The sequence below is a fragment of the Bactrocera oleae genome, chromosome 2, assembly GCF_042242935.1.
Source record: "Bactrocera oleae isolate idBacOlea1 chromosome 2, idBacOlea1, whole genome shotgun sequence".
NCBI classification, from domain to species: domain Eukaryota; kingdom Metazoa; phylum Arthropoda; class Insecta; order Diptera; family Tephritidae; genus Bactrocera; species Bactrocera oleae.
Genome location: NC_091536.1, coordinates 20,292,353 through 20,309,386, shown reverse-complemented (window position 1 = coordinate 20,309,386; position 17,034 = coordinate 20,292,353). Strand labels below are relative to the sequence as shown.

General features: G+C 32.0%; 1 protein-coding gene across 3 annotated transcripts in view; it reads left to right on the top strand.

Moving 5' to 3' along the window:
- The window catches only part of Irk1 (Inwardly rectifying potassium channel 1), a 64,784-nt gene that overhangs the window by 23,771 nt on the left and 23,979 nt on the right, over window positions 1-17,034 (top strand). Inside the window, exon 1 of one of the 3 annotated variants that reach the window (XM_014234579.3) lies at window positions 2,631-4,315. The exons of the other annotated variants lie outside the window; for them this stretch is intronic. Within the exon in view, the coding sequence (XP_014090054.2) occupies window positions 4,266-4,315 (50 nt within the window). The 5' untranslated portion in view covers window positions 2,631-4,265. Of the gene's footprint in view, window positions 1-2,630; window positions 4,316-17,034 lie in introns of those variants that run through there. 3 annotated transcript variants of the gene reach the window in all.

Genomic DNA, 17,034 nt, shown 5'->3' with positions numbered 1-17,034 from the left:
ATATAAACTGAACGATAAAGATCAACATAAAGATCTGTTTATACCATTTTATGCCATAGTAAATGCACATGTGAAGCATAGTTAACTTTTTTTCTTGTTTTTAATTTTATTGTAGAAAATGATTATTTAATTTTGATTCAAATTGCATGATATAAATTCGATTTTCGATTCGAGGTTTCCGTATTAATTTCGATATTCGAGTTAACCCTGAACTATTTGAAATATTAGCGATATACCCGAATAAACAAGAACACTAAATGAATATAAGTTAACTGTAATTCCATTTGTACAAACAAAGTAGCAATTTTCAAATGACAAAACAAGTAGCAGAAACAAAAAAGTACATACAGGAAAAATTTCTAGCCAAAAGCGCTTAATGAGCAAGCGAACGAAATTAGTTTTAGAGTAGTAATGAAAATTACTGCCAAATAGATAACATTAAAAACAAACTATTCCAACTAGCAATATCATTAGTACTATTTACAACAATACTTGTACTAACAATTTTCGCATTGTGCATCTCAAACAAAGCGTAACACCTGCCAACTTAGCTAACGGCAACAACCAAGCGGTGAAGGTGTCGCCATTGACACTGGCAACGACACTGTCGACAATAACAGCAACAAAAGGCAAGCAATTACAATAGCGACAACAACAACAATAACTATGTTGTGGATGAGAAATAAAAAAGTTGAGAAAATTTGTGTAACAATACAGACGCCGAAGCAATGATTGTACACTTCCGTTTGGAAATTAAGCGACTTACTGTATAGATTTTTGTAATAATTTCAAATTACAGTTTTTTCACAATGCCAGAAAATATAACGAGCGCACTGACAATCATATGCGCACGAGAAAAGTTGAAAAATAGTTTCGTAATAATTTTTGGAGTGTTTTAAAATTTACTGCTGGGTTAGCTGCGTCGCTGCAAAAACAACAACTAGATAATAAAACCGGAAGAGCAAACTCAAAAAGTTAAGCGGCTGACTTAAATTAATTCGAAAAATAAAAAACTACAGCAACAATGCACTACAAATTTAGTATGCACAGAGCGAAAGCTGAGCAATGTGAGCGCAAGAGAGCTAATAATAAATAAAACTCAAAAATATAATCATCTTCAGAAGTGTTTTCGAATTTTGTGTTAAGCTGTGCTTGCTAACACACGTCACACCATTAGCAATGTACGCACATATTTAGATAGAGTAAAAATGCATGCTATGTACATACATATGTAGACACGTTTGATGTATAGGCCTACGCCTGTATGACAGTAGTAGCATCACAACAAACAAATTCAAGGCGAGACATTTAGTTTGCAAAAAAAAAAAAAAACAACTTACATTGAGGTCTTTGCAACACTGAAGGTTAGTGCCTGTAAGTGTATACCCTGTAGGAAATGATTTAGTAGGCAACTGTTGCAGCTCGAACAGATACAAGTGCTGCAACACTTTTAATCTGCATCTTGAGTTGAAGCAAGAGTAGAGAGAATACCATGAGTGTTTTCGGCTGTGTTCTGTCAACCAGAGAATAATATAATAGGTTGAACCCCACGCATTACAATAAAGCTTCGCAAATATTTGCATTAAAAAGAATCTGATAAGATCTTGATTTGTGTGTGTATGTTGAGAACTGGCAATAAATTGTTTGATAACAGCCACACACATGATATAATAGGAAGAAGAAGCTTGGATTAAAGCTAGCAAATGTGATAGAAAAAGCATAGCTCTTTTAAACTTGAAGTTGCAAAGTTGGCAAAAGAAAATTTCACGAAGTCGAAATACAAAAATTCAATACATGGAAGCTATAGAAAGAAAAATACAATGCTGATAAAAATATATAAACAAAAATAAACAGCACTACTGCAGTGCAACAAAATTAACAACAACAATCAAAACAACACGATCACTGTGAGCAAAATGTTGCTGTGATTGCTGAGAAATAGAGTGCGATAATAAGCGGCGCGAGTGTGTGGAGAGCGCTGAGCATGCGAGTAGCATACCACACAATCAACCCCCCACCCCATTCATTCCAAAATGGCATACGGCGACGAAAGCAAAAACAATAACAGCAAACGATTGCCCGCAAACGTACACAACAAAAGCAGCTGGCAACAAAAAATCTCTGCAGTATTGTGAGCAACTTCGCAACTGCAGAGTACTCGTGCTTTTTAGCACCGGCTGCTGCAGCCGCTCCACCCGCATACCCCGCTCCATAAACCAACGGACGAGACTAAATTTATGCCGCATTCGCTACTATCGCTCTGAGCGCATAAAAAGCTGCCGTTTTGTTGCTTTTATTGTAGTTGTGCGTGTGTTTATTTATTTGGCAGCAGAAGTTGCGAACTGTCGCAAGAGTGCTGGGTTAGAAAGCAAAGTGAATAAAAAGCAAAACAAAAATATTTTACACAAAATGATTGCGAACCACCACAACAATTGGACACTCGTTGCTCGCCGGCGCTCAGTTGGCGTAAAATACATTTAATATATGTACATACATATATAAATACACATATATTTCTGTATTGTTGTATAAATATCGCAGTGTTTTGTGTTTGAGGATTGAATTTGTGAAAAGATCCGCACCGGCGACGTTCGCATTTTTTATTGTTGTTATTTATTTGTTGTATTATTTTTATGTTTTTTTCTTTTAATAAAACGCGCTCGCACATTTGTTGTGGCATTTGCACTAGTACGCATTCGCTTGTCGTCGAAGTTCGCGTTTTACCCTCTTGACACGAAACAGATTTATTTTATTTTTTTTTGTATTTTCGTGTTGAAAAATTGTATCTGAAAAATTGTTAATTGGTACGCGGTTAGTGATAGTGGATGCCAAAAGTTATTTGTAAATTTACCAGGTGAAAGGAAAAGTGTGTTGTGCGTAAGTGTGGACACTGGCAAATGAAAAGTGCAAGGCAAGACAATTCTCGCTGTTGTAAAGTGAATAGAAATCATGTTTAAAATAAATTTTATATAATATTAATGAAGTGGCGATATTATATGAAAAATTAATACGTATATATATGTTGCTATGTAAGTATATAAAGTGCATTCAACGGAAAGTGAAGTAAAATAAAAATAAAAAAATGAGAAAACCAACAACATAAACAAACATACAAGCAGCGATAATCACAAACGTGAACAAATACAACATTTTTATAACAGTTGAAACTGCTCAATAGTAAGAAAAAACGATAAATTGTACAAAAAAATTTTATTAACAGTGTTGTATGCAAATCTTTATAACAACAAAAACTGTATAAGCTTAACTAAGCAGTTACAAATATACCTATATATAAATATATATATTTATAGTAATACTACAAGCTGTTATTGCACATATACAGTGATTCTAAAGATACTTAAAATCGCACCTAAGCGACTACAATAAAAATAAAAACAACAATTACCAAGTCAACTTTGCATATGAGTCATTCAAGCGCCGAAAAGCAATAAAAGCAAAGACACACTTGAAAATTCAAATAAAATTTCACAAGAAAATTCAATAAGAATTTTATTAACCCCAGCAACCATTATAGAATCCTTGGTAATTGTTGCCAAAACATAATACACACATACACACATAGCTAAAGAGTGTTTGAGTACACGTGTCTGAGCCAAGGCAGCTGCAAGTTTACAAACAAAACAAAAACAATAACAAACAAAATGAGAACTAGAACAAGCAACAAATTTAGCACAAAGCCAAGTAGCATATGACATACATATGCATGTATGTGTTGTGGCAGCAAAAAAAGGGTCAGAAGTGGTAATTAAGGTAAACAACAACAAGAGTTTGCATTGAAAATTAAATATCAAATAAGTCTATACAAAACGACGCAATTAAACAACTAAAAATTTAGTAAAAATACAGCAACTTATGTAAAATACAACAACACACACACTGCCAAAATATTCTAGCTACAACATTTCGTACGCAAACTAGATTTGAGCAAACTGTAAAAATCTCAAAACGAACAACACTTTTACAAAAAAAGCTTTGAGTTTCGACGCGCTTAATTTAAGCGCAGCATAGAACATTAAACAACAAAGTGACTTTACAGTATCGAAAAGGTACTGTTTTAGAAAATACAGCTACAACTGTAACAGCGCGAATTTACGCTTCGTTTAAATAAAAGTACACATTAGTTTGTACTTTTCGAAAACCGTCGAATCTTCACCGCAAACACGGTACAATTCACAGTGCCCCCCACCGGCAACAAAATTGCCACAACGGCGACGTTAACGCGCTCAGAGACAGTAGCTGCCAAAATGAAGCGACTAATGACGTGGGAACGCGATCTGGTCGATGCGATGTATGGGTAAGCGTTCTTAGAATTTAATTTAGTTTTTTTTTTGGATATTCATATAATATTTGAAAAAGATTTAAGCATATTTCTTTCTATAAAAAATAATAATTTGTATAACAATTTGTCTTCAAACTATCACATTTTGGTTTTTTTTTGTAAGAATTTTGAACAATCTAGGCAATCACATAAATCGTTATTATCTACATAATAACTTATCAGCAACCTCATTTACTACCGCAAAGTGTCTTAAAAATCTTATTTTGTGAGAGGTACGTGTGGAAGCTTTCATGTATCAGTGCTTTAAGAGTTTTCTTTAAATATCACTGCAAGAAATATGAAGAAGCCTGGAAACAGTCATCGATATTCCGCCCATACGTACTTACCACCCGTATCAAACCAAATTTGTCAAAAGGTATACACGTAGTGGCAACGTAGAAATCAGCTATTCTCTTTTGTTTTTATTTCACCAATGTTGCCATTGTTCTATTTGTATACACGATTTTGCTCACATTTAGTTTTTTAGTTATAATTTCTCATAATGTTAAAGCTCAAAACTAAAATCCAAATATTAAAAATAGTCTACCTATTTATAAATAAATATATTCGACTGTGATTTTGAGTTAGTTAAGAATATTTCAAATATATTCAAGTTTGTTTTTTATTTACAATAAAATATATCTTGACTGGCAAGCCTGCGTTGCAAGAGAGCAATCAGCTCACTCGTTTCTACGGCAAAAATACAATTTTCGCGGATATCCTATCGTATGGTCTGAGCGGATGGTAGAAAGGTGGTGAGTGTTCATTTACATTGTGCTCTCATAAGATAGATTGTTGTTGTAGGTCGTATCAGCTGATTCGGTCTAGGGTTTTGCGTCGGTGACTGTTTCCAGCATAAGTTCGATATATTTCATATTCTTAGCGCTGCTCTCGCTCCTAAAACTCTTTTGATTTTCTCAGCGGAATATTAATTTCATGTTAACCTTGTGTATCGCCAGAGATAAATTGAAAATGGTTGCTCTAGCTAGATTTCAAGAAAATTCGATACCTTTCATGTTGGTATTGCTTCTGAGGTGTCCGAAATTATTTACAAAAGATATGTCGGATAAGTGAGAACAGGGCTTGTATTTCTTATTTGACATATAGATATAAATATTTCGTGTTGATCTCGGTTAATCTCAAATATCAGTAAAAGAAAGTTTAAGGTAATTTGGAATTGGACGATCTTGCGTGTTTTGTGATCCAAATAGAATCACTTGAAAGGTTTTAACTTTAATAAGAATGATAATGAATGAATGCAAAAATGTATACTTTCGGTTAAAAAAGATGCAAATATCTGAGTAAAGAGGTAAGCGTATGAAATATACAAGTTCAAAGAACAATTATTAATCTTTATAAAAATTCAGTATATGAATATTATTTCTCGTAAAACAAAAAAAACCCCAAAGGCCACTGACCATGTTACTTTTTCCTACTGACCATATGGTATTTGCACTGCTTTGTCATTCACTCACTCGCTCGCTAAACAATATCTTCGCTCGAAGATATGTGATTTCAGCGAATATATCAAAATTCAGAATGCTCCACTATCCTTTATTTAAAAAACGTGAGCGCTAATATGGTTTAACGTAGCAGAATACTGTTATGGATGCTAACATTATGTCTACATATGTGCGAGTATATTGATATGTTATTTAACATTAATTTGAAATACAAGGAAAAATCGACGCAATTTTTTTTTAACCGCTTCAAAGTTTTTTGCACTGCTATTTATTTTTATTTCAAAAGCGATGAGTAAGTGAGAAAATATTTTATTTTCGCATAACATTAAAATTAATTATTCTATGCGACGGTTGAAAGCGGCTTTAAGGCGAGCATTTTTTTATACATACTCGTACTGTGCATATTTATGCAAATTTGAGGCTTCTATGCAAATTTGTACCATATACATGCTTATGTATGCTTATTTATACATTTTGCTATATCTAAAACTATTTAGCATTTTTATGATTTTTCTTGAGAAGTTATCAGTTTGCTGTTTTTAAGTACACTAATACGTGTATGTATGTAGGTATACTGTTAGATGCCACAGTTGAATGACTCAATATTGTTTGCACCTTGGACCATCAAGCGGACGTCGTTTAGTTGTTATTTTTTGGTTTTTTATTTGCAGCAATGGTGAGGCTTCGTGTTGCTTTATATGACAGCAGGCTAATGTGTCGAAGCCACACGTTTTGCATATTTAATTAAAAACGTTTCATGCGAAATCCATAGAAATTTGCTTGAAGGGGAATTGAAATGGTGGAAAGCAACGGACGACAAATAAAAGTAGCGAAAACAATTTGTTTGTGATGTTTTGGTAGTTGTGTTTCACTTTACAGTGTCTGCTTGCGAAGATCAACTGAACATGTTGTACAAGTGATAAATTGGCAAATCAATAAAAATTAAATAATTACAATACAAGAAAATGTTTGTAAAATAGCAAATATAATTGGCAACGGAGAAAGGTCAGTTTGATGGCTTTGCTGGCAGGCAAAACAATTCACTATTTGTATGTATGTACATATACATATTTTACATATACATACATATGTATGTACATATGTAGTTATGTGTGCAAATGTGCTTATTGGGATTTTTTTATGCGTAAACTAAAAGCCAATACATTACAGTGGTACTTCGTTAGGTGCTTTCCCGACTCAAGTGGTCGTCATCATTCAATCATCGCTCACTTCAGTGGAACTGGAAGTGGTAATTCTGCATATATGTTATATCATATAGATTATTAATGGAGACCACTACCGGTTTTCACTGAATAAAATTGACACAAACCAACGCATATATTTTTATCATTCCGAAGAATTAGATTTCATTTAGCAGCTTATAATAACAAATAACTGTATAATTTATCATTTGGTAAAGAAAATATTCATCAGAAAAATACCGAAGTGTAAATAATTTATATAAGATTTACAACAGCGTAGAAGTCTAAAAAAATAACATATGTTGTTAAGTATAAAGTGAAAAACCTACCAATTGTTTTTTAAAGATTTGCATAAAGTAATGTTATTCATCCATTGTATAAAAGCGCCAAAAAAAAAACAAGCACACTTTACAATAACTTATAACTAAAAATATAATTTGAAAATTAAATACGTAAAGCATAAGTTTTATTTCATGTGAGTCACACAGCCAGGCCTTACTGTAAACGTAAATGCAGGAAATACGTAATTTGTGTCTATAAAATTAAAAATGCTGTAAAAATTGGAAACTATTTTTATGGATTTTCGTAATTGCAGCAGATAACATTACGATAACAAATATGGCACTTAAAAAGAGCAATTGAGCATATAATGTAGACAAAGCTAGTATACGCAATATTCCACGCAGTTTCATGGATAGTGACAGAATTTAATGTGGCTGTTGTAAAATTCTGTAAATCTCAATTTTATTGTTGCAACACTACCAAACAAATTTTTATTCGAGGATTGATCTTAACTGCAATACAGTTCTTTACATTAACCTTAATATTAAGAACAACGCTTTTATTTCTGGTTTCCATAGATATAGTTTTGGTTTAAGCTTAATTCTGCAGATAAGAATAGCGAGAGAACGCTTTGTTTGTAGATTTCAGTTTTTTTCCGATTTTTCAAAACTGCGATCTATGAATGAATGGGATGCTTTTGTTTTCAGGCTATTGAGTGCTTAGAAAACTAGTTCTGAACTTCGAGAACATTCGCATATAAAATCGTTATGAATTTTCGAAGAGATATTGAAGTAAGTACTGACAAGTTTTCAACGAGGCACAAAATCTTTTTAAAACATTACTTGAATACATTTAAAGAGATAAAAATATTAACATATAGCGAAAGGTGCGCGCGTTTTGCTAGCTGGAGCCCAAAGCGGCCGCTTCCTGTTGACTTTTTGTAATATCAATGAAATTATTATGAATATTTCATAATGAGCGACGTTGCTATAATAAATATAATTCTCACGTTAACAAAGAATGGTGAAGTATTAACATATGTATAAAAAGTAGAAAGGTAAAAAAGAATAATAAGACAATAAGCTGAAGCGCGGTGAATAACTTATACAAACATATGGCTATAAAAGTATATACATTTATTTGTATATAAGTTATTTGTATATATAAGTATATATGGTAGTTTTTAGGCCAATTTTGCTACCGCTCGCGTATTTTTAACGAAACGTCACGAAATGTTTATTTAAAACTAAGGTAAAGCAAACGCTTCCACACAAATATGTTGGGTAAAAAACCACTTAAAACTAATAGTTAAACAATTAAAGCACGTAATAACATAAACGAATAATATTTGGCGGGAATACTTGTGCAGTTTTCAGAGTCAGTGTATGAATGAACGCTTTTGTTGTGCGCCAAACAAGTAAACATTCGATTTCTATATTTATTGTTGACATTTTTCGCATTTCTTTCAATTAAATGAACATAAAGTAATATGTGCAATCGATCAAAAATCAATAAGTGAACTGTATGAAAACATTTGCAATTACCTCATTTTTTAATTAAGCACATACGCGCGTGCACACATCTGTTTTAACTGCATTTGATTTGCGTGAGCGTCATTTATGTTGACAGTAAGCTGTCATTCACTCTGTCATTTAAATAAATTAGCTCAACTCCAATGTTATTTAGCTTGTAATACATATTTTTGTAAGCGGTATTATTGAATTTGAGAATTTAAAGAATGGGAAATTCTATTATGAAAATGGGAAATTAAATAAATTATATAAAACTTGTTACTTAAAGGATGCTTTGGCCTTTTAATACCTTAGTAGGGAATGTTAATTAACATTGCACATTCGCCAACTACGGTGACAGTTGCTTGCGTGGCAATAGACAGCCGAACAACTTAAATTATTGTTGGTTGAGTAAGAACGGAGTTCAGCGTTGTATGTAATTTTTATTTCTTGCTGTCATATAAATATATTCCTTAAGGAAATTTTGCGGTTTGCCAATAGTTCACTACAGTCCGGACAACTCGCTGTGTACAATATGTTTGAGTTTTCTCAACGCTTAGCTTTGAAAGCATTGTACTCATAATGTACAGGTATGCTGTTGCCATTTTAAGTAAACATAAATAAATATGTAATGAAGTATATATGCATTTACCTACTTATCATGTTAACTGGCGACAACTAGAACAATTAAAAACAAATTATATACTAAAAATATAAAAATGCATAAAAAACCAGAAAAGAAGTGATAAAGCTGGTTTGAAATGAAATTAGAACAAGACTCTTGCTGCAAATATATAGATAAAGAAATATGCCAATATGAGTTCATAGATTAAATACATATATATCGTTCATTTAACTAATGCTAAATAGAACATTAGTTCATTTATTTAGAAAATTTAGATTAATATAGACTTTGCACTGCTTCAGAGGCATACAACTTTTTCAATCTTTGTTCGAGAAATGTTCTACCATGACAACCAGACTATTAATCTTATTTAAGTATTTTCGTTATTGTAATTCTCTCGTTTTATATATTTAATAAATATTTTAGAAGTTTCAGTGCTCTTACAGCATTAACATTTTGTCTATATAGGTGATGTTAGTTAATATGACTTCCCTTACTGCGTTAGAAATTAGAAATCAAATGGTAAAGAAAAAAGTTCAGTTTTTTTTACGCTACGCTTGAACTAAGTTAACAAAAGTTTAGTCCATTTCGCCGCCTAGCTAATTAATTTCGAAAATGATGATTATATTTAAAAAAAAATAAGGTTGGTTTGGCATAACATAACAACATAATAGCGCAATAAAGACATATGTATTAGGGTAAATTTTGTAGATTATAAAATAAAAGAAAATTTTTGAAATTTTTTTTTTGTTTTTAATGTCTAGAGGCGGCCGGGTCCACTCACTTTTAAAGTAAATTTCGAGTTAAAATTTTTATTTTGTAAAAATTTTTGATACGTCTACTAGACGCGGACTATCCACACCTCTTTCTGGCCATTAAAAAGTTATCCTTAAGCGTTAAAATAAATTTTGAGTCAAAAACCGTCAAATTCGGTAATTTTTATATAAATGTGAAGAGTTTAAACCAAAAACAAAATTTTTTTCGCTCCACCCTAATATGTATATATTTCATTCTGTATATATTTCATTCTAAATTGTGGCGTAATTAGTGTAGTCTCAGTAAAATTACGTGACATTCTCGGGCTTATCAGTATTCGAATAGTTAAAATTTTAACGATATTACTAGTTTCTTTTTAAGAATATTACTAGTTTCTGTGATTCTTATTTATTTCAATCAATAATTTTAACTTTTTTCCATAAACAAAATTTATTCGTCGTCTGTTTTTTGCTTGAAATCACGGTTTTAGAGCTACTGGAAGTTGAAGTTTCCATTATTTTAACGGTCATAAGGACTTTGCAGTCCAGTGCATGCGCAGCTCAATACTTAATCTTAGATAAGATAATGATTTCACAGAAAATATAAGAAATTTTTTTTTTTTTAAAACAAGTACCTCTGAACACAATTTTTTGTTGTCTATCTATTTAGTTATATAAATGCATTTATTGTATATATATTTCTACAATATATATATTTATGTTTGTGCTATATACCCACAACTCGATTAAATTTTGAAGCATGAGACGCAGCCGTGTAATTTCTTCGTGATGACACATCTGGTACTCTTTCATACATACATATACGCATTAATATATACTCCTACATAAGTATATATTATATTTCGTGTGATTTCTATTCACGAGTACCTATTTATGATATTTCGGAGATAATGTCAAATGTGAAGGGCGCCTGCGGCTTCAATCTCAAGTAAACACTTATTTTATTGCGGTAATAAACTCGTAAAATTGAGACCGAATAAGAGATTTAAGCGTCAATGAAAATTTACAATCACGAGTTAAAAAAAATTAGCGATAATATTGAAATAAAAATTTAATAATAATCAGCATAAATTATCACATACATACACCATATATTCATATCTACTCGTACAGAATTTTGCAACTATTGAAGTTTTATTTTCGCTTCTGTGTGTAATTTGAGTCTCTTTTAAAAATAGCAACAATAGTCAGTTTTGCTAAATAATACTTTAAACTATAGACAAATGTACATATGTATTAGAAACAAAGCCTACTTAAATCATAGCGTAAATAAGGCATAGTAAATTATTCATCGCAAATAAAAATTCGTCACAATAGCATTATGTAGTAAAGCGGCACTAAACTTATTGCTAAAAATGCTAAAAAGCGGCACTAAAGTTGTGACGCATACAACACTGACAGTTTTGGGCCGGTATTTACCATAAGTTTTGGTGTTCATTGCGCAGTTCCAAAGAGTGAATATTTTACTGAACATTTTAGATATAGCGATTGTGACAGTTTCATTTCGTTATATAGTCGGCAGTGTGTTTGACAGCAAAATATAATACATGGTGACGCCATGAGTGAATGCAGGGAATGCCTTTGTTTACGATTGTTTTGAATGTTTAACGGTTATACTGAAATCAGTCTTGCTTAAATAAAATCAAATGATAATTGTATTTATGGACATTTTTTACACAAATATGCGAGTGTTTTCCTCTTTACATATTTCATATTTCTTAATTTTTAAGAAAAGCACCTAACGCACCTAACCTTTTATCGCTGAGTCCGTTAATCCATAACCAAGCATAGTATATTTAATGACGTAAATGCGGTAAAAGACATTACTATATACATTTTGTTGTTGGCAAAATTTTAATTACCCCACACCGCTGACACATGTTCGAATTAGACTTAGTAGTGACGTCGTAAAAATGTTATCAATATGAGTTGGTTTATCTGTGATTGGTATAATAAACATAAATAACGCCGGTATATTCCCACTGCATTAAAAAGTTCTTATCAATAGGCTTTTGTCAGACTTCTTATTAAGTTGCACAGTGAAATTGTTTATATATATTTCAATACTATTGATTAATACCTGTCTGAGTGCTTCTAAGCAGTGTTAAGTTCGCAACAATTTTCGATTCGTATTTGTTTGACGGAAACTAAAATTCGTGATATCGTAATACGCTCCAATCCCGATGGACTACTTATCATTATGGCGCATAGTTCGTGATTAGGTATCCTCATCAGCTTTGATTAGGCAATTATCAAAACAACGGTGTAGCTTATGCAATTGATAGACGCTAACTTGTTTGTTTTGTGTGAAATAAAAAGCAGTTGGAAACAAAGAATTTTAGGTAATATTTCATTTGAAGCGCCATGGTGAATAACAGAGTATATAAAATATTTTTATCAACTGAAATGACGGCAACATAGTAATAAATGCGTTGTCAATACAAAAGTTTGAAAGACTAACTGCCATGCTAGGCGGCAATTCAGCTAGGCTGTCTAGAACTTTTTTCATTTGTTGGACATTTCTTTGATTCCCCGCATGTATCCTATCGAGAAGTAGACAGTTGATCAATCAAATTACTTATTCGGTCCAAATGATAGTATAGTAATGTAGAATATTTTGCAAATTCTTTATTAAAAGCCAATAATTTAACACAGGAAGTTTATGGATTTATTATTTGTTCGATAAAACGACATTTTATGACTTGTTCTGCTTCACCACAGGTAGCATTCTGCTAATTTTAATGCTTAATTCTGTTGTAACCAGTCTCGACTGTATTTTGAGATATATTTTGGTAGATACTTTCCGTTGCAAGTAAAAGCGAAAAAAACTATGACTTGAAGAAATTTGAAGTAGAATCGAAACAATTTCGAAGTAAATATTTAATTTTACACCTCAATTTTCGTTTTCTCATTTTTAATTGCCTTCAATATGTCAATCAAGTGATTGCTACGAATTTCTTGAGGCATGGACTCAAATGTTTGGTTGGGTTCTACTTACTGATAAACTCGACTGGAAAAAAATTGAGAAAACGTTTATTTTCCGAAAATCATATTTTGAAAGCATCGTACACTACATCACATAAGCTGTTCAAACAATTCACTTATATTTCTCAGTATATAGGTGACAAACGAATTGATAAAAGGAGCAAAGAACAGACAACCGTTGACAAACGTTGAGTTCAATGTTTTACTTTTCAGTTGAAGCAAAACATACCATTCGTTGAGCTTTCAGAGATCGTTGAATATGCTCTGATACTACCAGCAACATCGGCACCAGTGGAACGCATATTTTCCACCATTAACAGAATATGGAAAACTCGCCTACAAGTCAGCACCGTGAAATCGATTTTATTTGTAAAGAATAATTTTAAATGTTTTTGTTTGGAGTTTTTCACTCACTTAAAGTCGCAACCCGAGCTTCTTTGAAAAATCAGTCAGTAAGAGAAATACGTCAAACCGAAGACGTCTTCAACAATTCCGGAAACACCGTCCACTTCATCAACTGATATACAAACGATCGAACCAGACAGTCCTTGAATCTTTTAATAATTTTTGATAATATTTTGCTTTCTCCTTTATCATTTCCATTCTTTTTGAATAAAAATGTGTTGCTCTCTCAGCTATTATATGTCGCGATTTTCAGTGAATTATAATATGGAAAAAATCAATGACTAAAAATCGATAAAAAAACTCTGATTCTGTAGGAAGAAACATGGTCACCTAAGGATAGCCTCTTTATGTTACAGCTGCTTTAATCTATCGATTCGTCACTATGCATGTTTTTCAAGTTTTGGGTGGTGATGAATATGTGATTGACAATAGATTTACGGTAGATCTAATAGACATTTATATTTTATACAGTATAAGCAGTTTTCTTCCTATCATTAAATAGACTCTAAAAAGTATCTGAATAAGTGAAAAAATAATAACCGGCATTTACAATATGTCTACAAATTTACTTCGATATAATAATTTACACGCGAGTAAATAGTATTTAACCAAAGCTATGTAATCTCATCAATTGTAAGACTCTGTATTTGTTTACGAAATTGTTATTTTTGCCTTTAAAAATTTCTTTACATTGTTGAAGTGAGTGGCTTATCGTATTGCATTCGTTTTCCTTTTATTTCCTTCTATTAATTTTGATTGATGTTTCGCTTTTTGTGTACCCTCTGTGTTTTATGTGATCTCTCTTTACCTTTTTTGCATATTTTAAACCCAAGGGAAACACTGGCTGCCCAATTTGGCAAGCAACAACTGCTATGTAGACTTGTGGTCTGTGCCTGATTGATGTCTTTTTTGTTAAGAAAATGCTTTATGTACTGAACACGTTTATTTTTCCGGCTTTTAATTGAGCTATTTTGTTGTTCTGATATTTGTAAACCCACGCGATATTTAAAAGGTTATTGCAAGCAGCGGAATGTGAGAGATAAGTGATGAAATCAATGAGGTCTTGAAAGTTTTGGAAGCAGAAAATGTTTATATGCTAGTTGACTCAATTAAGCTAATTGAATGTCAATCAAAAAATCAGCGAATCTCAGAGAATGTCATGTAAGGGCATGAGAACTTCAACAACATATAAAAATAAAAAAAAGTTCTCACTATGTGAATGTTTATTATTGTTATTATTATTTTTAGCTTGCGCCTATAAATTTTAAACGTGCTACAGCATAGATATTTTATTTTCGTATTATCAATGCCATAAAAAGCTCAGCAAGTTAATAATAGCTTAAGTACATATGGATATACATATATAGCTATATTTGTATATAAAATTCTATATAGTCATTAACTAGCTCACGCGCTTCTATGAGCTAGACAAATGTTGAGCAAGCATTTCTACAAGTAAGCTACTACATAATTTATGCCTTAGACAAGAGGTTGCAATATATAAGCAGATATAATGTAGCTTAAAGGCAGCGACAGGCAGTGTAGTTATTAATTCTGCTGAGATTATACTGATTTACCTTCATCATGTGAAGATTTATTTATTTTTATTTTTTTGTTTAGATATTTTGAGTGCATGCGTATTTGGTAAACTTTTTGAAGTTCTTTTAAAAGAAATGCTGCTGATATATTTTTATCAGCTGAAACACTATTGGTTAGGAAATAGTAATTTTTACTAAGTAACTGCAGAAAATATTTCCAAAATATATTAGGAGAATGTGTTACTATCGACGATCCGCTTGGAAATATAAATATATGCCTCCCTTCGATCTCCGTGGTTTGCCAAAATACACTAACGATCTCCATAATCTTTCCCATTATTCCTCCAACCGTTAAATTTATGTTTGATCTCATCTCTTGTAATCGTTAGTCAGTCAGTCAGTCTGCATTCGAGCTGTTTTTCTAGCACTTGACTCAATTGAATTACTATCCAATCCAAACTGTGTTTTTGAAAATCGCCTAATGCTCATCTGATGTGATCAATATCTGTGTGTTATTCGTTCTTTTCCTTATATAATTTTATAATATCACCATCACTTCTAAATTTTCCAAATGCCATGTTTGCTCTCAAATTATTTGCCAATCGCTCCGATCAATTTTAATAAATTTATCATATATTTTTAAGTTAAGCTTTAAAGTAAATACTTGCGGGTCGCGGTGTCTGCAAGCTGCGTTCATGTCGAATCTTTGTTCATTGCTTCATTTGTACGTATTTATTTTGTGTTATACCATATATCTTACATACCAGGTATTATTGTGTGTATAAAAATGACTTCTTTTTCGCACCGCCTGTGCAAATATTAACCTTTTGACTGACGCAAGCTTTGTGCTTTCAACAATGCTTGGAGGAAATAAATTCAAATATTGTAGACCCGAGGCACAAGTGTTTCAATTTTACATTTCGAATTTGTACGCTGTTCGAATTGGGTACACACAAATCAATATTTACATAATGTATGAATATAAAATTTAAAATTAGTAGATGTTAATAAGAGTTATGTGTTATAATATATTGGTCGTGGAGTTTAAGAACGTGACTGGCCTTTCACGCGCTTGTTATAGTTCCATGGGTGCGGAGAGTAATTGAGTTGAGTAAAGTTCAAGAGTTTGTGGGAGTGTTAGACACACCTTAATCTTCACGATGTACTTCGCTTACTGCAGCTGCCTTCGTATTGCCGAGAATTAGAGAGTAGCAAATCGAACACATTATAAAAAATACGGTAGCAATGAAGAAAACAGTTTACTACTTTAACGAGTTATGCTCATACTCTCTCAATTAGAATTCAATGTGTTAACCTTGTTATTGCTTTCAAAAATACATTCATTGATAGATGTACATTTTTGGATGCAGAATATGTAGATACATCTACTTTCCAAAAAATAAAGCATTGGAAAATTTTCGTGCTTGTTTTTCATCGTTTTTCATGCATAAAAATCTTATATAGATATATTAAAACTTTAAATTTTTGATCCGATCTCTGACATTTAATAGTATAACCTTGGACCTTAAAAGCCATCTGGCAGTTGGTAGCACCAAGTGCACCTAACAAGCATGCGGCATGTACAAGAATTACACTACAATACAAAATTTATGTTTTGAAAATTGACAATGGTTCTAAGTCAGTTTTCTAGACTTTTTGCATTCATTTTTTTTTCACAAGTTATCGAGTTGAATTTGTAGAAGAGAGTATGCCGATGACTCATTGAAATGGTATAACCGCTAAAACCGCACAATTTTACCGTTGTGAATGGCTTAAATGACAAGCTACGAATAAAAAGGAAATTAAAACCACTTTTTGGTATAGTTTTTGAAAACTTAAGACTAGAAAAAAATCATTGTTGTTCTATTAAATAAGTCTTAAGGCTCGAAACTAATGTGTTGCTACAAT